Source organism: Strongylocentrotus purpuratus, unplaced genomic scaffold (genome assembly GCF_000002235.5).
Source record: "Strongylocentrotus purpuratus isolate Spur 01 unplaced genomic scaffold, Spur_5.0 spur5_scaffold_4, whole genome shotgun sequence".
NCBI lineage: Eukaryota > Metazoa > Echinodermata > Echinoidea > Camarodonta > Strongylocentrotidae > Strongylocentrotus > Strongylocentrotus purpuratus.
The window spans coordinates 4,498,350-4,523,089 of NW_022145610.1; the positions used below are offsets into that span (position 1 = coordinate 4,498,350).

The 24,740-nt window shown below is 37.9% G+C and overlaps 1 protein-coding gene across 1 annotated transcript; it reads right to left on the reverse strand.

Moving 5' to 3' along the window:
* Nucleotides 1–1,002: 1,002 nt before the first annotated feature.
* LOC373432 (scavenger receptor cysteine-rich protein type 5) lies at nucleotides 1,003–8,077 on the reverse strand. Its single transcript, NM_214598.1, is given in 8 exon segments — nucleotides 1,003–1,903; nucleotides 2,908–3,246; nucleotides 3,731–4,078; nucleotides 4,505–4,555; nucleotides 6,240–6,290; nucleotides 6,789–7,139; nucleotides 7,821–7,842; nucleotides 7,845–8,077. Coding segments are annotated over 8 exon segments (1,584 nt in total). The 5' UTR covers nucleotides 7,908–8,077; the 3' UTR covers nucleotides 1,003–1,544.
* Between the last annotated feature and the right edge of the window lie 16,663 nt (nucleotides 8,078–24,740).

A 24,740-nucleotide genomic window follows, 5' to 3' on the forward strand; every position in this document is an offset into this window, starting at 1 on the left:
TCTCTCTCTATCGCACACCCACCCGCCCATTCGAACGCAAAGACACACAGCCATTACCACTTTCTACCTCCTTATTTTTTTATACGCATTTTCACTCTCCTTCCTACCTTTCTGTCTGTTTTCTGTCTCTTTCGCTTTCACCTTTATACGGCACGGACACATAATATATTCACCCGAAAATGATGGAAAGTATATAATTAGATAGGAGTGTGACACAAAAGAAAGTTTAAGCTAAAAGACTGATCGGTCCGTGCAGTACAATCTTATATTTTCCAACTACAAAGTAATTACACACATATTGATAAAGAAATAACACACAAGTAAAGTAATTATTCATTTCTTCTCTAACATAGATGCTGCATGTAATATAAGCACATTCTCGCAACGGAAGACTGAAAAGACATTTGATAAGTAACATAATTGTATCACTTATAAATGCGAGTGAGCTTTGGGGGAAATTGCTCTTAGTCGCTTGAAATTAGGTGCACGTTTAATGATGAGAGGAAAAGGGGTCACTTATTAGAAAAGAAGAGGAGTAATTTTGTCGAAGTACAAAGGGTAATTATCAGAGGTAAAAAGGGGGTACTTAATGCACCTGAAACTAGGCTCTGACCAGATATGAAAAAGGGCAGTTATGAAAATGAAAAAGGGGCACTTAAGATAAAGGAAAATGTGCATTAGTTGAAAGAAAAGGGGCAATGATCAAAATTTAATGGGAGGGGGCTTTTATGAGAAGGGGAAGTGGCTCTTTATTAAAAAGAAAAAGAGGCACATCTTAGAATAAACTGGGCACTTATCAGAAATGAAAAGAGGTAATTATGAGAAGGGAAGGGGCACTTATAAGAAGAAAAAAGAACATGAATTTTGATTAGAATGGAAAGAAGGCGCGTGTCATATAAAAGGGGCAGTTATTAGAGGTGAAAATGTACACTCATTAGGAGGGGAAGGGGCACTTGTCAAAGTAAAACGAGTATCTCTCATATTTGAATAGGGGCAATTATCGGAGGTGAAAGGGCACCTGAAAAGTACCTGAAAAGGGAATTTATGGGAAGGGGCTCTTTTTAAAATGGGGTCTCTTATCATTAGGAAAAGGGGCAATTCTGAAAATATAATGTCCGCTTATCCAAATTAAAAAGGGGGTAGTTATTAAAAGGGGGAGGGGCACTTGGCAGAGTAAAAGGGGCATCTCTCAGATTTGAATAGGGCAATTATCAGAGGTGAAGGGGGCACATATCAAAAGTGAAAAGGGACACTTCTGGTTCCTGAAAAGGGCGCTTTCTAAACATTAAAAAGGGATTATTTGTTATGAGAATGGAAAATAGACACTTATTGAAAAGGAAAATGGGAACTTGTACAGGAAAAGAGGCATGTGTCAAAATAAAGAGGGGCACTCATCTGAGGTTAAAAGGGGAAGGGGCACTTATACAAATTAATAGGGCCACTTGTTAAAGTAAAGGGAGTACTTTTCCTATGTTAAAAGGGGCACCTTTGGGGTATTTGAAAAGTGGGGCCCCCCGGGAGGACTGCTTCTGGTCTGCATCCCCCTAGGCTAACGACAGATCTCTGCCGCTGGTCTCAAGGCACTTCACACCAGCGTCTTCAGCATGAGAACAGTCAGCAAAGTCGCTATGATAGCATGCAAACAGACTGGGCTCTCTCCCGGTGCAAGAGACATCGTCAAGCAAAATGGCCCCGTCTCCCTCACCAAACTTGGCCTCTCTGTAAGCCAACTCGGCCCTCTCGTATCCCAGCATCTTACAAGCCACGTGTGCATCCTCTATCCCCCAGTAGTCATCGCAGACCGTCCCCCAGTTTCGGCCTCGGAATACTTCTACCCTGCCCTCGCTTGGCCGGTTGCCGTTCACAAGGCGGATGATGGCTGAATTGTCAATGGATGGGTTGGCTGCAGAAAAATATGGAAAAGAAATAAGAGCCGATAAACTAGTTGACTTCTGAATCCTCTCATTAGCTTTAGGCTTAATACATGAGGTATCTGTCTGGAAAGGCTATCTAAAGGGGAAAGGTGACATGTTCTACATCCTTCAACATATTTTTCCTCAAGAAAAACATTTGCAAGAAATATTTAAACATTCCATGGAGAATTTTCCTAGAACAAGGTGTAGCATTAGACAATTGATGTGCATTTGAATATCTACGTTAGAGTAAAAGATGATTATGCCTCTGCAACAAAAGGTGGTGCAGGGGGCATTATGTTTTTATGTTGCCCGTCCATCAGTCCGTCATGCGTTTTGTTACTCGATAATTCAAGAAACGTTGATCGAAAGGATTTTAACCAAACTTGGAACAAGTATGTATTAGCATGCAAAGAATGAAGTGAATAGATTCTGGGTATAAAAGGTCAAAGGTAAAGGTAATAAAGTGTTAAAAACTACCAGAAAATAGTTCGTTATCGTGATAACTCGAGTACCGTCATTGAATGGATTTTAACCGAACTTGGATCCGGTATGCATGAATATGCAAGGATAAACTGATTAGATTCCAGGTGTATGAGGTGAAAGGTATTAAGGGTCAAAATAGCTTGTTACCACGATTACCTGAAAAGTACTAAACCAATTCAAGCCAAACTTTGATGAATTGTGAATGAGTATGCAAGGATGAACAGATTTTGGGTGAGAGAAGTCAAAAGTCACAGGATCATAAAAGTGTTTAAAAATGCCAGAAATATATTTATATTGTGATAACTTGGCAAAACCTGAACCAAAGTTGACCAAATTGGCCCAAGTACAGTTAGATATGAGCATGAATATATTAATTTAAAAAATAGTGGGGTTTGGGAGGTCAGATGCTGAGGGGCACAGGATCCATAAACATATATACTGGCTTAGGCATATGAGAGATGCAGTCACATTCATCTCTAGCAAATAGAACACCAGGATGTCTACATACCTTCTGATCCTGTTCTGCAGGTCACACCCACATCTTTGGAGTGGTCGCAGTTGTGGACACCCAATCCAAGATGGCTGCACTCATCAAGACTAGACTCGTTGCCTTGGCAACGTACATTATCCATCAAGATAGGTCCTGAGCCTTTGATGAGCCACCACAAGTCGGTGGTCGAGTACTCCAAGTCGGCTCCCTCGTACCCTAGCATCCTGCACACAACCTCAGCATTCGTCCTCTCCCACAGGTCCTCACAAACAGTTCCCCATTGGCCTCGGTAAAGGACTTCAAGCCTGCCCTCTTGTGGTACATCGCCATCAACCAGACGCACCTCCTCTATAGAGGCTGCATGCATGAAGAGGAAATTTGGCAAGGCACTCTTTCTGGTTTACATGTGCACTTTAAAATATTTTTGATTGTTTGTTCCTGGTCATATTTAAAAGAAACTGATCAATACGCTAATAGTGAACTGTCACAGCTAGTGTTCTTAGTGGTAACTTCAAGGAAAATAAATGGTCTGTTTTCAGACCATAATTATGCTATATCTATTACTTCCATATTACGTTTGCTGGCAATAATATCGCTTTATCTCATGTATGTTGGAACCTAAAGTTAAATCAGGACCCTGTCTTATATAGGAGCTGGGATTGATCTAAATCATTTATAACATTTATATCAATGACAACGTTGTACAGATGACTAAGGCAATTGACTGAGGGACTTACAATTAATTCTCTCACAAGTCTTTATTAGATATGGCAAAAAGTCAAAAGATTAAATAAATCACTTTATTAGATATGGCAAAAATTCAAAAGATTATATAAATCACCTGTTGAGTTTGAACACATAGCCTGTAGCTTCGCCACAAACCCCTGCTCTTCCGTCTCAGAGTCTGATATGAAGAGAAACCATACCTGGTTGGAGTTCAAATGGAGGGGTGCAGGAATCTCCTCTCCTGTCCATCGATGGACCATGTTCTTGGGTGTAACGTCCTGCGATCCCACAACCAGGTAGTCATATATGGGCTCAGTGCTGAAGGCCATGAAAGTGATGTGGATGGCGCAACGGTCAGAGGTTGTCACTTGCCACAGGATGGTTGCATTGCTTGGGTAGTTGCTGGGAAAGCTAGAGGATGCAATAAAGTAGTCCTGTCCCTCCCTAAGAGCGATAGGTCCACCTGAAACAGCGATTACAAAGCAGTTTGAACAGAATGAATGCAACTTTGTCTCTAATAAGCCTTTACCTACATGTATGTACATTAATCAAGGATCCTGTGACCTCGGAAACCCAAACTTTGTTTTCATTTAATGTTCATGTTGTCATGCTCCTATATTGTTTTAAAGCTCAGCTTGTTCGACATTGATTCATTCCTATATTTGCACAATTAGGATATTTTCTGTGATTATAACATTTGTAAAGATCCTGTAATCTTTCACATTTCATCTATTACACCTACATTATAATCAGTTCAGATACCTTAACATAATTCTTGTAATAATAAGAATGAGATGAAAGTCAGTTCCTAGGAAAGAAAATAGAGCTCAAAAGGTGATTTTGACACTGATGTCTCCATGGCACATTGCACAATCAATCATTATCATACCTGTAGAATCCACATTCACACCAATGGTCCATGGTACTTCACTAGTCAAATCTGGTGATAAATACAATAAAGATATATTGAAGAAAAAAGACATATATGAGTTGGATTAACTAGTGTTTGAGGAAGTACTTGTATTACTATCAGCAGAGCCATCTTTGCACAGAGTTTGGCCAACTTGGTTTCACTGGGTCACAACATGGCGCATATTGTTATTTTTTGTGCCTGCCCAACAAAGCAGTAATCGCCACATTGTGTCCAACTCGAACCGGGTTGGCCAAGCTCTGAGTAAAGATGGCTCTGACCATCCTTAAGATCATGGAATATTCATTCCTAAATTTCGTAAATAGACAAGACAAATGTGACACCTTGTCCATATAAAGCTATAGTCACAACTCAGAGCGGCGACCGACCGATTTCTAGCCTGCCCATCGGTCGCCGCTGGAATTTAGGCAACGCCCAACGATTGTTTCTTGGGGGAGTCGAGCAGGCTGTAGAACCCCAGCGATGCCTGGGCGGTGCCTTGTCGATTTCCCGTCGGTCGCCGGTCGTTTTTAGGTCAAAAATGGGCGAAAACGGGGAGCTTCTCCGCGCGGCGTCCGGCAGTGACCGACTGATGACCTACCGATTCCCAGGCGGTCTCCCACCGGCCGACGGCTGATTTTAAAGAAATTCCCCAGCGGCCGGCCTGGATCGGAGGGGCACCAAAATACGCTCGGTGCCCGGGAAGTCGCCGCCCGGACACCGACCTAATCGAGCGTTCGCCGTCGAGCGATATAGGTCGAAAATCGAAGCTGCGAGGTCAAAGGCTGCCGTCCGCTTTTGAATTCGCCGCCAAGTGACCGACTGATCTCCCAGCGACGAGCGGGCAGCGACCGTCCGGGCACCGAGCATGTTTTGGGCGGCGAGTGAAAAAGTGAGCGGGCGCCGCCAAATTTTAACTCCGCGCTAAAACTTCAACGGCGGCCGAGCAATGCCCTAAAAACAAGCGGTGTCCGGACGAAATTGGCTAAAAACACCCCCGCCCGGCCGCCTTGCGGGCTACTTAGGGGGGTTGTGACCATAGCGTAAGGTGGATATGCTGCAGGGTAATTTGTAGAAGAGATGTTGAGCTTTGACCCGTGAGATGCAAACATGATTGCTCCATCTGTGTGTGTGTAAAGTTCCATAGAGTACTCTCTTGACGTTTTGAAATATTTGTAAGATAAAGATGTAAGACGATTATTTGATAATGCTGTGAACTGGTAGCCCTCTGTGCATTTAAACAATGACTTGATTAAGTGTCACAGTATTATTTTCTATGCTAAATTGGTTGGGAAAAGAGGAAGAAGAAGGATTTTTTGAAATGTTGAATAAATCTGTAGAAGTTTTCAAAATTATGATTGAGGCAAACTAAAATATTAAATATCAAATATCGAGTAGAAGTTTTGTTGATCCAACGAACCATATTAAACATTAACAATTAAATTTGTAATTCTGTTTAGAACTTTTAAATACCCTGTTGTGCCCTATCAGACAAGACAAATAGTTTATAAATAAGGGATACAAATGCATATGTATATATATATATATATATATGTATATATTTCGAATAAATTTATAGGGTATATGGATTTTGAATAAATTTGCATAAACTATCACAATCGATGTTTTAGGCAAAATTTCAAAATTCTGTGTAGAAGTTGTGAGTAATTACCAGAAGGAAGGTCCTTTCAAATAAACTCACATCAACTCTTACCATTATAATCTTGTGTAGTCAGTCCCGTAGTCTGGCTTGCAGTTGTTGTTTCTGTACAAAATAGATAAATTGATGATATTCTGAAATGAGGTACAGGAGCACGCATATGTCAAGGGGATACAAAAATAAATTTTACAATTGAAGTATTTATGACCACGAGCTTCCACTGTCACATTAAAGGTTCCCGTATGTGTTGATCACGCCCTTTATTAATAAACTCAGTTAAAATCATGGGTTGAATTAATACAATTTTTATAACAGCCTGTAACTTTTATGTCAGTTGATCTTTTTCCGACCTTCACTTTTGACCAGACATCCAAAAATCTAACTCATTTCATGTCACTGTCGTGATGCATGCTACCATTTAGTTTACAGTTTATACCTTAAGTGATTGACATATCATGATGTTAAGGCTAAAACCCTGAAATTTCATAACAGTTGACCTCTTAACAAATTAATAATAATAATAATAATAATTCAAATAACAATATTGATAATAAGAACAATGGTAATAATACGATGAAAGAATTGAAGCTCAATTTTGCTTACCTGCACTGCAAGAAGCTCTTAATTCTGCCTCAAATCCTTGATACACTACAGAACTATCAGTTCTGAATCGGATTCGCATTAACGTTGACGGAGCATAAGTTCTGATGAACGGCGCCAGATGACTTGTAAATCTGTTAATTAGCATAACCGACTGATCAGCTCCTGATTCACTGCTTACGGTCAGCTGGTCATATGAGTTCTCAGTGAAAAAGCTGAGGACACTCAGAACCAGAGAGCAATCCTCCGGCATGGTGATGACCCATAGAACATTGGCGTTGGAATCGTAGTTGGCAGGGTAGTTGGGAGAAGAGATGTACAGACTGTCTTCGTCTTGAAGAGCGAAATTACCTCCTTAAAATATAATTCAACATGTTTGTACGTTATTGAAGGGATTATAATCAAGCATTCTTCATAATAAGTGGGTACATTTGCTACTTAGATAGACAGATAACGCACCTGAGTAAATGAAGTATGAGACGTACCCATGAACCAGAGCAACTTATAAGAAATGTTTGAAAGAAACTAAGCAAACATCAAGAAAGTTAATCATTTTTGAAAATTGAGATCACTGTATTAGATACAAAAATTTCAAGATTTTAATAGCATAAAATTGTACTTTGTCCAAATTTGGTGTTCATAAATACAAATGCTGTCCCTACTAAATTAAACTCCTTTTCTTCGACACTCAAAGTTTGAGTTGAGACTAAAAAATCGCTACCTTTCTAGTGAAACAGAAGCAAGTAACCTAATTGTGAAGGGTATTCACATGGGATATATTTCATACCTAATCTAACAATAAAACAATAAACCTTTTCCAAATAAAAAAAAGTCAATACTTGAAAGTTGATATTTAGCAATTGCTTGAAGAAAGGCTTGCTAGGATATGACGCGGTAAACAGCTACGAAAAAACTGTCACTTTATATTTAAATGAATAGCATCTAGGCCTACAAACAACAAAGGTCCTATACGTGTATTCAATTAATTTGATTATGCAAAGTCAATCAAGATGATAACATGTTAATAGCTCTTACCCCGTGAGTGTACCTGTACCATCTGCTCGGAAGAGGCTGTATTTGAGGCTGTGATAGATGGGATAGTAGTCTCACCAGCTTCTGCATATGAAAGGATATGAGAGAGACCCAAAACGATCTGCTACTACTACTACTACTGCTACTACTACAACTACTACTATTACTACTACTACTACTTCTTCTACTACTACTTCTTATACTATTACTACTCCTTCTACTTCGTTTGTTACTTCTACTACTACTACTACAACTTCTACTACTACTGATACAACTATTACTGCAACTGATACTACTACTCCTTTTACTACTTATACTCATATTACTACTCCCACTACTTCTACTAGTAATACTACTTTTACTTCTACTAACTACTATTAATACTACAACTACTATTTTAATAATAATAATAATAATAATAATAATGATAATTTATTTATAAATGATATCATGCAAAGTCAATCAAAATGATAACATGTTAATAGCTCTTACCATTTGAGTGTACCTGTGTTAGCTGCTCGGAGGAGGCTGTGTTTGAGGCTGTGATAGATGAGATAGTAGTCTCAACAGATTCTGCATATGAAGGGAAATGAAAGAGGCTATAGAAGTTTCAAAGACCCTAATGATTTACTACTACTACTACTTCTACTACTACTATTATAACTACTACAACTACTAATATAACTACTACTACTACTACTACAACTACTGGCCCTACGTCCATTAGTACTACGATTACTTCTACAATAACAACAATAATAACAATAATAATCATCATGTTAAAAAATTACAACAACAAATTAAGAATATCAATATTTATAATAATAACAATGATTATACCAGAGCTCAATTTGCTTACCTGCACTGCAAGAAGCTCTTAATTTTGCATAAAATCCTGAAAGTTCTAGAGTTCTATCAGTTCTGAATCGGATTCGCATTAACGTTGACGGAGCATAAGTTCTGTTGAACGGCGCCAGATGACTTGTAAATCTGTCAATTAGCATAACCGACTGATCAGCTCCTGATTCACTGCTTACGGTCAGCTGGTCATATGAGTTCTCAGTGAAAAAGCTGAGGACACTCAGAACCAGAGAGCAATCCTCCGGCATGGTGATGACCCATAGAACTCTGGCGTTGGAATTGTAGTTGGCAGGGTAGTTGGGAGAAGAGATGTACAGACTGTCTCCGTCTTGAAGAGCGAAATTACCTCCTTAAAATATAATTCAACATGTTTGTACGTTATTGAAGGGATTATAATCAAGCATTCTTCATGATAAGAGGGTACATTTGCTACTTAGATAAACAGATAACGCACCTGAGTAAATGAAGTATGAGACGTACCCATGAACAACTTATAAGTACCAGAGCAACTTATTAGAAATGTTTGAAAGAAACTAGGCAAACATCAAGAAAGTTAATCATTTTTGAAAATTGAGATCACTGTATTAGATACAAAAATTTCAAGATTTTAATAGCATAAAAATGTACTTTGTCCAATTTTGGTGTTCATAAATACAAATGTTGTCCCTACTAAATTAAACTCCTTTTCTTCGACACTCAAAGTTTGAGTTGAGACTAAAAAATCGCTACCTTTCTAGTGAAACAGAAGCAAGTAACCTAATTGTGAAGGGTATTCACATGGGATATGTTTCATACCTAATCTAACAATAAAACAATAAACCTTTTCCAAATAAAAAAAAAAGTCAATACTTGAAAGTTGATATTTAGCAATTGCTTGAAGAAAGGCTTGCCAGGATATGAGGCGGTAAACAGCTACGAAAAAAAACTGTCACTTTATATTTAAATGAATAGCATCTAGGCCTACAAACAACAAAGGTCCTATACGTGTATTCAATTAATTTGATTATGCAAAGTCAATCAAGATGATAACATGTTAATAGCTCTTACCCCGTGAGTGTACCTGTACCATCTGCTCGGAAGAGGCTGTGTTTGAGGCTGTGATAGATGGGATAGCAGTCTCACCAGCTTCTGCATATGAAAGGATATAAGAGAGACCCAAAATGATCTGCTACTACTACTACTACTACTACTACTGCTACTACTACAACTACTACTATTACTACTACTACTACTTCTTCTACTACTACTTTTTATACTATTACTACTCCTTCTACTTCGTTTGTAACTTCTACTACTACTACTACAACTTCTACTACTACTGATACAACTATTACTGCAACTATTTCTTCTACTTATTTACTACTATTATTACTACTATTACTACTACTTCTTCTTCTACTACTACTTATACTAATATTACTACTCCTTCTACTTCGTTTACTACTACTAATACTACTACTACTACTACAACTACTACTACTACTGATACAACTATTACTGCAACTATTTCTTCTACTATTTTAATACTATTATTACTACTACTGCTACAATTACTATTACTTCTAATACTGATACTACTACTGATACAACTATTACTGCAACTGTTACTACTACTCCTTTTACTACTTATACTCATATTACTACTCCTACTACTTCTACTAGTAATACTACTTTTACCTCTACTAACTACTATTAATACTACAACTACTATCATAATAATAATAATAATAATAATAATAATAATAATAATAATAATAATAATAATTTATTAATAAAAGATATCATGCAAAGTCAATCAAAATGATAACATGTTAATAGCTCTTACCATTTGAGTGTACCTGTGTTAGCTGCTCGGAGGAGGCTGTGTTTGAGGCTGTGATAGATGAGATAGTAGTCTCAACAGATTCTGCATATGAAGGGAAATGAAAGAGGCTATAGAAGTTTCAAAGACCCTAATGATTTACTACTACTACTACTTCTACTACTACTATTATAACTACTACAACTACTAATATAACTACTACTACTACTACTACAACTACTGGCCCTACGTCCATTAGTACTACGATTACTTCTACAATAACAACAATAATAACAATAATAATCATCATGTTAAAAAATTACAACAACAAATTAAGAATATCAATATTTATAATAATAACAATGATTATACCAGAGCTCAATTTGCTTACCTGCACTGCAAGAAGCTCTTAATTTTGCATAAAATCCTGAAAGTTCTAGAGTTCTATCAGTTCTGAATCGGATTCGCATTAACGTTGACGGAGCATAAGTTCTGTTGAACGGCGCCAGATGACTTGTAAATCTGTCAATTAGCATAACCGACTGATCAGCTCCTGATTCACTGCTTACGGTCAGCTGGTCATATGAGTTCTCAGTGAAAAAGCTGAGGACACTCAGAACCAGAGAGCAATCCTCCGGCATGGTGATGACCCATAGAACTCTGGCGTTGGAATTGTAGTTGGCAGGGTAGTTGGGAGAAGAGATGTACAGACTGTCTCCGTCTTGAAGAGCGAAATTACCTCCTTAAAATATAATTCAACATGTTTGTACGTTATTGAAGGGATTATAATCAAGCATTCTTCATGATAAGAGGGTACATTTGCTACTTAGATAAACAGATAACGCACCTGAGTAAATGAAGTATGAGACGTACCCATGAACAACTTATAAGTACCAGAGCAACTTATTAGAAATGTTTGAAAGAAACTAGGCAAACATCAAGAAAGTTAATCATTTTTGAAAATTGAGATCACTGTATTAGATACAAAAATTTCAAGATTTTAATAGCATAAAAATGTACTTTGTCCAATTTTGGTGTTCATAAATACAAATGTTGTCCCTACTAAATTAAACTCCTTTTCTTCGACACTCAAAGTTTGAGTTGAGACTAAAAAATCGCTACCTTTCTAGTGAAACAGAAGCAAGTAACCTAATTGTGAAGGGTATTCACATGGGATATGTTTCATACCTAATCTAACAATAAAACAATAAACCTTTTCCAAATAAAAAAAAAAGTCAATACTTGAAAGTTGATATTTAGCAATTGCTTGAAGAAAGGCTTGCCAGGATATGAGGCGGTAAACAGCTACGAAAAAAAACTGTCACTTTATATTTAAATGAATAGCATCTAGGCCTACAAACAACAAAGGTCCTATACGTGTATTCAATTAATTTGATTATGCAAAGTCAATCAAGATGATAACATGTTAATAGCTCTTACCCCGTGAGTGTACCTGTACCATCTGCTCGGAAGAGGCTGTGTTTGAGGCTGTGATAGATGGGATAGCAGTCTCACCAGCTTCTGCATATGAAAGGATATAAGAGAGACCCAAAATGATCTGCTACTACTACTACTACTACTACTACTGCTACTACTACAACTACTACTATTACTACTACTACTACTTCTTCTACTACTACTTTTTATACTATTACTACTCCTTCTACTTCGTTTGTAACTTCTACTACTACTACTACAACTTCTACTACTACTGATACAACTATTACTGCAACTATTTCTTCTACTTATTTACTACTATTATTACTACTATTACTACTACTTCTTCTTCTACTACTACTTATACTAATATTACTACTCCTTCTACTTCGTTTACTACTACTAATACTACTACTACTACTACAACTACTACTACTACTGATACAACTATTACTGCAACTATTTCTTCTACTATTTTAATACTATTATTACTACTACTGCTACAATTACTATTACTTCTAATACTGATACTACTACTGATACAACTATTACTGCAACTGTTACTACTACTCCTTTTACTACTTATACTCATATTACTACTCCTACTACTTCTACTAGTAATACTACTTTTACCTCTACTAACTACTATTAATACTACAACTACTATCATAATAATAATAATAATAATAATAATAATAATAATAATAATAATAATAATAATTTATTAATAAAAGATATCATGCAAAGTCAATCAAAATGATAACATGTTAATAGCTCTTACCATTTGAGTGTACCTGTGTTAGCTGCTCGGAGGAGGCTGTGTTTGAGGCTGTGATAGATGAGATAGTAGTCTCAACAGATTCTGCATATGAAGGGAAATGAAAGAGGCTATAGAAGTTTCAAAGACCCTAATGATTTACTACTACTACTACTTCTACTACTACTATTATAACTACTACAACTACTAATATAACTACTACTACTACTACTACAACTACTGGCCCTACGTCCATTAGTACTACGATTACTTCTACAATAACAACAATAATAACAATAATAATCATCATGTTAAAAAATTACAACAACAAATTAAGAATATCAATATTTATAATAATAACAATGATTATACCAGAGCTCAATTTGCTTACCTGCACTGCAAGAAGCTCTTAATTTTGCATAAAATCCTGAAAGTTCTAGAGTTCTATCAGTTCTGAATCGGATTCGCATTAACGTTGACGGAGCATAAGTTCTGTTGAACGGCGCCAGATGACTTGTAAATCTGTCAATTAGCATAACCGACTGATCAGCTCCTGATTCACTGCTTACGGTCAGCTGGTCATATGAGTTCTCAGTGAAAAAGCTGAGGACACTCAGAACCAGAGAGCAATCCTCCGGCATGGTGATGACCCATAGAACTCTGGCGTTGGAATTGTAGTTGGCAGGGTAGTTGGGAGAAGAGATGTACAGACTGTCTCCGTCTTGAAGAGCGAAATTACCTCCTTAAAATATAATTCAACATGTTTGTACGTTATTGAAGGGATTATAATCAAGCATTCTTCATGATAAGAGGGTACATTTGCTACTTAGATAAACAGATAACGCACCTGAGTAAATGAAGTATGAGACGTACCCATGAACAACTTATAAGTACCAGAGCAACTTATTAGAAATGTTTGAAAGAAACTAGGCAAACATCAAGAAAGTTAATCATTTTTGAAAATTGAGATCACTGTATTAGATACAAAAATTTCAAGATTTTAATAGCATAAAAATGTACTTTGTCCAATTTTGGTGTTCATAAATACAAATGTTGTCCCTACTAAATTAAACTCCTTTTCTTCGACACTCAAAGTTTGAGTTGAGACTAAAAAATCGCTACCTTTCTAGTGAAACAGAAGCAAGTAACCTAATTGTGAAGGGTATTCACATGGGATATGTTTCATACCTAATCTAACAATAAAACAATAAACCTTTTCCAAATAAAAAAAAAAGTCAATACTTGAAAGTTGATATTTAGCAATTGCTTGAAGAAAGGCTTGCCAGGATATGAGGCGGTAAACAGCTACGAAAAAAAACTGTCACTTTATATTTAAATGAATAGCATCTAGGCCTACAAACAACAAAGGTCCTATACGTGTATTCAATTAATTTGATTATGCAAAGTCAATCAAGATGATAACATGTTAATAGCTCTTACCCCGTGAGTGTACCTGTACCATCTGCTCGGAAGAGGCTGTGTTTGAGGCTGTGATAGATGGGATAGCAGTCTCACCAGCTTCTGCATATGAAAGGATATAAGAGAGACCCAAAATGATCTGCTACTACTACTACTACTACTACTACTACTGCTACTACTACAACTACTACTATTACTACTACTACTACTTCTTCTACTACTACTTTTTATACTATTACTACTCCTTCTACTTCGTTTGTAACTTCTACTACTACTACTACAACTTCTACTACTACTGATACAACTATTACTGCAACTATTTCTTCTACTTATTTACTACTATTATTACTACTATTACTACTACTTCTTCTTCTACTACTACTTATACTAATATTACTACTCCTTCTACTTCGTTTACTACTACTAATACTACTACTACTACTACAACTACTACTACTACTGATACAACTATTACTGCAACTATTTCTTCTACTATTTTAATACTATTATTACTACTACTGCTACAATTACTATTACTTCTAATACTGATACTACTACTGATACAACTATTACTGCAACTGTTACTACTACTCCTTTTACTACTTATACTCATATTACTACTCCTACTACTTCTACTAGTAATACTACTTTTACCTCTACTAACTACTATTAATACTACAACTACTATCATAATAATAATAATAATAATAATAATAATAATAATAATAATAATAATAATAATTTATTAATAAAAGATATCATGCAAAGTCAATCAAAATGATAACATGTTAATAGCTCTTACCATTTGAGTGTACCTGTGTTAGCTGCTCGGAGGAGGCTGTGTTTGAGGCTGTGATAGATGAGATGGTAGTCTCAACAGATTCTGCATATGAAGGGAAATGAAAGAGGCTATAGAAGTTTCAAAGACCCTAATGATTTACTACTACTACTACTTCTACTACTACTATTATAACTACTACAACTACTAATATAACTACTACTACTACTACTACAACTACTGGCCCTACGTCCATTAGTACTACGATTACTTCTACAATAACAACAATAATAACAATAATAATCATCATGTTAAAAAATTACAACAACAAATTAAGAATATCAATATTTATAATAATAACAATGATTATACCAGAGCTCAATTTGCTTACCTGCACTGCAAGAAGCTCTTAATTTTGCATAAAATCCTGAAAGTTCTAGAGTTCTATCAGTTCTGAATCGGATTCGCATTAACGTTGACGGAGCATAAGTTCTGTTGAACGGCGCCAGATGACTTGTAAATCTGTCAATTAGCATAACCGACTGATCAGCTCCTGATTCACTGCTTACGGTCAGCTGGTCATATGAGTTCTCAGTGAAAAAGCTGAGGACACTCAGAACCAGAGAGCAATCCTCCGGCATGGTGATGACCCATAGAACTCTGGCGTTGGAATTGTAGTTGGCAGGGTAGTTGGGAGAAGAGATGTACAGACTGTCTCCGTCTTGAAGAGCGAAATTACCTCCTTAAAATATAATTCAACATGTTTGTACGTTATTGAAGGGATTATAATCAAGCATTCTTCATGATAAGAGGGTACATTTGCTACTTAGATAAACAGATAACGCACCTGAGTAAATGAAGTATGAGACGTACCCATGAACAACTTATAAGTACCAGAGCAACTTATAAGAAATGTTTGAAAGAAACTAAGCAAACATCAAGAAAGTTAATCATTCTTGAAAATTGAGATCACTGTATTAGATACAAACATTGTAAATCTGTCATTTAGCATAACCGACTGATCAGCTCCTGATTCACTGCTTACGGTCAGCTGGTCATATGAGTTCTCAGTGAAAAAGCTGAGGACACTCAGAACCAGAGAGCAGTCCTCCGGCATGGTGATGACCCATAGAACATTAGCGTTGGAATCGTAGTTGGCAGGGTAGTTGGGAGAAGAAATGTACAGACTGTCTCCGTCTTGAAGAGCGAAATTACCTCCTTGCAATATAATTCAACATGTTTGTACGTTATTGAAGGGATTAAAATCGAGCATTCTTCATGATAAGAGGGTACATTTGCTACTTAGATAAACAGATAACGCACCTGAGTAAATGAAGTATGAGACGTACCCATGAACCAGAGCAACTTATAAGAAATGTTTGAAAGAAACTAAGCAAACATCAAGAAAGTTAATCATTCTTGAAAATTGAGATCACTGTATTAGATACAAACATTGTAAATCTGTCATTTAGCATAACCGACTGATCAGCTCCTGATTCACTGCTTACGGTCAGCTGGTCATATGAGTTCTCAGTGAAAAAGCTGAGGACACTCAGAACCAGAGAGCAGTCCTCCGGCATGGTGATGACCCATAGAACATTAGCGTTGGAATCGTAGTTGGCAGGGTAGTTGGGAGAAGAAATGTACAGACTGTCTCCGTCTTGAAGAGCGAAATTACCTCCTTGCAATATAATTCAACATGTTTGTACGTTATTGAAGGGATTAAAATCGAGCATTCTTCATGATAAGAGGGTACATTTGCTACTTAGATAAACAGATAACGCACCTGAGTAAATGAAGTATGAGACGTACCCATGAACAACTTATAAGTACCAGAGCAACTTATAAGAAATGTTTGAAAGAAACTAAGCAAACATCAAGAAAGTTAATCATTCTTGAAAATTGAGATCACTGTATTAGATACAAACATTTCAAGATTTTAATAGCATAAAATTGTACTTTGTCCAATTTTGGTGTTCATAAATACAAATGCTGTCCCTACTAAATTAAACTCCTTTCCTTCGACACTCAAAGTTTGAGTTGAGACTAAAAAATCGCTACTTTCTAGTGAAACAGAAGCAAGTAACCTCATTGTGAAGGGTATTCACATGGGATGTATTTCATACCTAATCTAACAATAAAACAATAAACCTTTCCAAATAAAAAGTCAATACTTGAAAGTTGATATTTAGCAATTGCTTGAAGAAAGGCTTGCTAGGATATGAGGCGGTAAACAGCTACGAAAAAACTGTCACTTTATATTTAAATGAATAGCATCTGGGCCTACAAACAACAAAGGTCCTATACGTGTATTCAATTAATTTGATTATGCAAAGTCAATCAAAATGATAACATGTTCATAACTCTCACCATTTGAGTGTAACTGTGTCATCTGCTCGGAGGAGGCTGTGTTTGAGGCTGTGATAGATGGGATAGTAGTCTCAACAGATTCTGCATATGAAGGGATATGAAAGAGACTATAGAAGTTTCAAAGACCCTAATGATTTACTACTACTACTACTACTACTATTACTACTACAACTACTACTATTACTACTACTACTACTACTACTACTACAACTACTGGCCCTACGTCCATTAGTACTACGATTACTTCTACCATAATAACAATGATAATATCAAAGCTCAATTTGCTTACCTGCACTGCAAGAAGCTCTTAATTTTGCATAAAATCCTGAAAGTTCTAGAGTTCTATCAGTTCTGAATTGGATTCGCATTAACGTTGACGGAGCATAAGTTCTGTTATACGGCCCCAGACGACTTGAAAATCTGCTCATTACCACAACCGACTGATCAGCTTCTGATTCACTGCTTACGGTCAGCTGGTCCAAATAGTCCTCAGTGTTAAAGCTGAGGAGACTCAGAACCAGAGAGCAATCCTCCGGCATGTTGATGACCCATAGAACATCGGTGTTGGAATCGTAGTTGGCAGGGTAGTTGGGGGAAGAGATGTACAGACTGTCTCCATCTTGAAGAGTGAAATTACCTCCTTGAAATATAATTCAACATGTTTGTACGTTATTGAAGGGATTATAATCAAGCATTCTTCATAATAAGAGGGTACATTTGCTACTTAGAGCTATTCTTGACAACCTGTACAGAATAGCCACACTTTTTTCCTATTTTTCTCATTGAACACTATGGCCCGAATTCACAAAGCAAGGTTTGAGCTCAGACCAAGGTTTGAGCTCAAACCTCCTTTTGTTTCGCCAAACCTCCTTTTGGTTTATAACAAAAGGAGGTTTGGCGAAACAAAAGGAGGTTTGACCTCAAACCTTGGTCTGAGCTCAAACCTTGCTTTGTGAATTCGGGCCCTTGGGTGTTAATATTCATATATACATACCACAAGATTAAAATTAATGCAATTTTACACTCCACTGAGGAGTTTACCTAAAGGTTCAGCTTTGGCCTGTGCTTGTAATGCGGTCAAAGAAATTTGATTATGATCATAGGCGCCGGAAGTGGGGGGGGGGCAGGGGAAGGCAGTTGCCCCCCCCCCCCTTCTAAAAAAAAAAAAAAAAAAAAAAAACCCCCCCCCCCCCCCCCCACCCTCAAAAAAAAAAAAAAAAAAAAAAAAAAAAAGCAGTAAAGGAGTAAAGATGGTTTGTATTTTTAACCCCAAAAGAACATAATAATAAAAACCTGAATTAAATGACATATAAATTCCATTCAAAGTAAAGTTAACAGGAATTAAATTTCCTAAACATTGCGCATGCCACCTATATTTATCAATGAAGGTTTTTATAAAAGCGATACGCGCATATCATGGACATATTGTGAGAGAATGGAAAAGCGTGTCTGTATTTTTTTGTTATAGGAGTGAGAAGACATGAGCCCCTGAACGCTTGCGTACTGATGGGGGGGGGGGGGTTATTTCTTATTCGATACCAGTGATTTACAAATTTTGCTGAAATGACATGATTTTCCGGTATTTTTCTCAATTTGTTGGTAAGTCATACCTTTTTATGCGTTTGTTGGAAAATTAGAATTTCCCAAATTTACAGTCGGGCGAAAAATATGCTTGTTTAGAAGCCTTTATGTCAGGGTCTGCAGAACGGCCGGGCTCGGGGGCTCGAACCCCCTCACTTTTGAAAAAGTTTGTTACAGAGAAAAAGAAAGAAAGAGAGGAAGAAAAAAACCCGAGCTTCCGGGGGCTCTGCCCCCTGGATACTCATGTGACCGTAATTAAATGCCAAAACCCCAGAGGTAACGGGGGCTCCGCCCCGGATCCCACCAAGGGCCCTAAGACGGGGCCCTGGATGCTCATCTGACCGTAATTATATACCTAAAACCCCTGAGCTTCCGGGGGCTTTGCCCCCTGGACCCCACCAAGGGCCCTTAGGCGGCCCTGGATGCTCATCTGACCGTAATTAAATACCTAAAACACCTGAGCTTCCGGGGGCTCTGCTCCCTGGACTCTCCGCCAAATAGTGGCCTGCCAGTGTCACAAATAAGGTGTCTAAATATACTTATATGACCGTAATTGAATGCCTAAAACCCTGAGCTTCTGGGGGCTCAGCCCCTTGACCTCCTTCCAGGGCTCAGGTCCTGGACCACACGCCAATTTACGCTTTACCTGATCTTTAATACTACACTTTGAGAAACGTTCGGCGGGGCATGCATGTAACGTGTAAGAGTGGTGGTGATGCAGATTTTTCTTCTGCCCCCCCCCTTCCAAAGGTTTTTGCTCATTACGTCACTGCCCCTGGAAGGTGAGCCCCCCTGGAATGTTTGCCCCCCCCCCCCCCCCCCCCCAATCCCAAACTGCTTCCGGCGCGCCTGATTATGATGCTATATAAATGATATCATGCAAATTCAATCAAGATGTTAATGTTCATAACTCTTACCATTTGAGTGTACCTGTACCATCTGCTCGGAAGAGGCTGTGTTTGAGGCTGTGATATATGAGATAGTAGTCTCAACAGCTTCTGCATATGAAGGGATATAAAAGAGGCTATGAACGTTTCAAAGACCAAAATGATCTATTACTACTTTTGCTACTACTTCTACTACTACTACTACTATTACTGCTTGTATTATTACTACTACTACTACTTCTACTATTACTACTTAGATTTCTACTACTATAACTACTAATATTTCGTCTACTACTTTACTACTATTATTACTACTACTGCTACAATTACTATTACTTCTAATACTGATACTACTACTGATACAACTATTACTGCAACTGTTACTACTACTCCTTTTACTACTTATACTCATATTACTACTCCTACTACTTCTACTAGTAATACTACTTTTACCTCTACTACCTACTATTAATACTACAACTACTATCATAATAATAATAATAATAATAATAATAATAATAATAATAATAATAATAATAATAATGATAATTTATTTATAAATGATATCATGCAAAGTCAATCAAAATGATAACATGTTAATAGCTCTTACCATTTGAGTGTACCTGTGTTAGCTGCTCGGAGGAGGCTGTGTTTGAGGCTGTGATAGATGGGATAGTAGTCTCAACAGATTCTGCATATGAAGGGATATGAAAGAGGCTATAGAAGTTTCAAACACCCTAATGATTTACTACTAATACTACTACTACTACTACTACTACTACTACTACTACTACTACTACTACTACTACTACAATAACTACTACAACTACTAATATAACTACTACTACTACTACTACAACTACTGGCCCTACGTCCATTAGTACTACGATTACTTCTACAATAACAACAATAATAACAATAATAATCATCATGTTAACAATTACAACAACAAAATAAGAATATCAATATTGATAATAATAATAATGATAATATCAAAGCTCAATTTGCTTACCTGCACTGCAAGAAGCTCTTAATTTTGCATCAAATCCTGAAAGTTCTAGAGCTCTATCAGTTCTGAATTGGATTCGCATTAACGTTGACGGAGCATAAGTTCTGTTATACGGCCCCAGACGACTTGAAAATCTGCTCATTACCACAACCGACTGATCAGCTTCTGATTCACTGCTTACGGTCAGCTGGTCCAAATAGTCCTCAGTGTTAAAGCTGAGGAGACTCAGAACCAGAGAGCAATCCTCCGGCATGTTGATGACCCATAGAACATCGGTGTTGGAATCGTAGTTGGCAGGGTAGTTGGGGGAAGAGATGTACAGACTGTCTCCATCTTGAAGAGTGAAATTACCTCCTTGAAATATAATTCAACATGTTTGTACGTTATTGAAGGGATTATAATCAAGCATTCTTCATGATAAGAGGGTACATTTGCTACTTGACAAGCTGTACAGAATAGCTACACTTTTTTTCCTATTTTTCTCATTGAACACTATGGGTGTTAATATTCATATATACATACCACAAGATTAAAATTAATGCAATTTTACACTCCACTGAGGAAAAAAAAAAAGCAGTAAAGGAGTAAAGATGGTTTGTATTTTTAACCCCAAAATTGCGCATGCCACCTATATTTATCAATGAAGGTTTTTATAAAAGCGATACGCGCATATCATGGACATATTGTGAGAGAATGGAAAAGCGTGTCTGTTTTTTTGTTGTTATAGGAGTGAGAAGACATGAGCCCCTGAACGCTTGCGTACTAATGGGGGGGGGGGGGTATTTCTTATTCGATACCAGTGATTTACAAATTTTGCTGAAATGACATGATTTTCCGGTATTTTTCTCAATTTGTTGGTAAGTCATACCTTTTATGCGTTTGTTCGAACATTAGAATTCCCCAAAATTTACAGTCGGGCGAAAAATATGCTTGTTTAGAAGCCTTTATGTCAGGGTCTGCAGAACGACCGGGCTCGGGGGCTCGAACCCCCTCACTTTTGAAAAAGTTTGTTACAGAGAAAAAGAAAAAAAGAGAGGAAGAAAAAAAACCCGAGCTTCCGGGGGCTCTGCCCCCTGGATACTCATGTGACCGTAATTAAATGCCTAAAACCCCAGAGGTAACGGGGACTCCGCCCCGGATCCCACCAAGGGCCCTAAGACGGGGCCCTGGATGCTCATCTGACCGTAATTAAATACCTAAAACCCCTGAGCTTCCGGGGGCTTTGCCCCCTGGACCCCACCTATGGCCCTAAGGCGGCCCCTGGATGCTCATATGACCACAGTTTAATATTAAAACCTCTGAGCTTCCGGGGGCTCTGCCCCCTGGATGCTCATCTGACCGTAATTAAATACCTAAAACCCCGAGCTTCCGGGGCTCTGCCCACTGGACCCCACCGAGGGGCCTTAAGGCGGGGCCCTGGATGCTCATCTGGCCGTAATTAAATACCTAAAACACCTGAGCTTCCGGGGGCTCTGCTCCCTGGACTCTCCGCCAAATAGTGGCCTGCCAGTGTCACAAATAAGGTGTCTAAATATGCTTATATGACCGTAATTGAATGCCTAAAACCCTGAGCTTCTGGGGGCTCAGCCCCTTGACCTCCTTCCGGGGCTCAGGCCCTGGACCACACGCCAATTTACGCTCTACCTGATCTTTAATACAACACTTTGAGAAACGTTCGGCGGGGCATGCATGTAACCTGTAAGAGTGGTGGTGATGCAGATTTTTCTTCTGCCCCCCCCCTTCCAAACGTTTTTGCTCATTACGTCACTGCGCCTGGAAGGTGAGCCCCGTGGAATTTTTGCCCCCCCCCCCCCATCCCAAACTGCTTCCGGCGCGCCTGATTATGATGCTATATAAATGATATCATGCAAAGTCAATCAAGATGATAACATGTTTATAACTCTTACCATTTGAGTGTACCTGTACCATCTGCTCGGAGGAGGCTGTGTTTGAGGCTGTGATAGATGAGATAGTAGTCTCAACAGCTTCTGCATATGAAGGGATATAAAAGAGGCTATGAACGTTTCAAAGACCCAAATGATCTATTACTACTTTTGCTACTACTTCTACTACTACTACTACTACTATTACTACTTGTATTATTACTACTACTACTACTTCTACTATTACTACTTACATTTCTACTACTATAACTACTAATATTTCTACTACTATTACTACTTCCACTTCTACTGTTACTACTCCTACTACTCATAATATTAATATTACTACTTCTACTACTATAACTAATACTACTTCTTATACTTCTACTACTACTATTACTATTACTATTAGTAAGTTACTACTACTATTATTACTATTACTGTTTCTATTATTACTACTTCTATTTCTGCTCCTACAACTACTACTACAATATTAATAATAATGATCATAATAATAATGATATATATCATGCAAAGTCAATCAGGATGTTATCATGTTCATAACTCTCACCATTTGAGTGTACCTGTGTCATCTGCTCGGAGGCTGTGTTTGAGGCTGTGATTGATGAGATAGTAGTCTCAACAGCTTCTGTATATGAAAGGATATGAGAGAGACCCAAATGATCTGCTACTACTACTACTACTACTACTACTACTTTTACTACTACTACTACTACTACTACTACTACTACTACTATTTGTATTACATTATAATTGTCTGATGGGCATATACCACATTTGAACAACTTTAGATCTTCCTTTCATGCAGATGATTCCTACACAGTTTGGTTTAAAATCCAGCCATGGGTTTTCAAGAAGAAGAAGAAAATGTCCAATAACTGCCACTGAGGAAGTCTAGGGCGATGCCCTAGGGGTGCACGGCATACTTGGAGATTCACGGCAAATATGCGCAAGAGACTGTGAGTGTGGGCAACCTTACTGAGCTGTGACATACTGCATGATTCATGTTCTAAGACGGACATGGCGTACATCAAAGGCGTGGCTCTTAGGTTCTATATATTTGGCTATAGATACTGGGAAACAGAAATATGATGGCAAGATATGCATGATGGTAGTATTTGAAATCGCTGCCGGACTGTGTTGTGGACATGCTTACATACGTACCTTCGTTTGGCTTGCACACAACACCGGCATCCTCGGAATGCTGACAGTTGTGTACTCCAATGTCATCATGTTGACACTCAAGGATGTTATCCCAAGGGACCAAGCAATCAACATTGTCAAGCCAGATTGGTACCGTAGGCAAGCCGGACCCAAATTCTGCCCTGACGCTGGCCCGTATAGCGCCCTCTCGGTACCCAAGCATCCTGCACACAGTGCTGGCTTCATCCAGACCCCAAAGGTCATCGCAGATAGTTCCCCATTCGCCGTCGATGTTGATCTCAACACGTCCGGTCCAAGAATTAGGACCCTTGCTCAGACGGACAATGTCTGTCATACTGGTTGGTGAGAGGGAGGGTGTAGTCTGTTCTTCTTCACATTGCTATTGGCAGAACAGAGTTTTCACAATTTGCTTACCTCTTTGGATGGTCACTCATTCGCCATTCATGCAATTTTGCTCAAAGCAATCGGCAGAAATTTGTGGTAGGATTGCTTGCCGAAACACATGGCTTTGAAAAATGACCCATTCCGAGTCTTTATTAGCTCCATGACAACCCTTTTAAATACCGAATTTTAATCTTGCACTAGAAACAGTCATATAATAGTTAAACATTGGGTACATGATAAATACAAAGTGGCACAGGGAGATTATTTGTGTGGTATCCTAAGAGTTGAAGGGTGTCGGTACAGTCTCCTCTGGGTGCACCGTCCCTTCTTTAAGGTTCGGCACCTTAAAGAAGGGTCAGCACCAAAAGGAGAATAAAAATGAACAAATTATCCCACGTTTTACAAACAGGTTGTAAATATTATAGTGTCATGTATTATATATATATGTATACATAATACATGTATTATCTTTCATTTCACTCTATGCTTTAAATGGAATCATTATTTGACAGAATTGCAAAACCCCAAAGTTGATCTCCTAAAAAAGCTCCTCAAATAATGCATAATTATA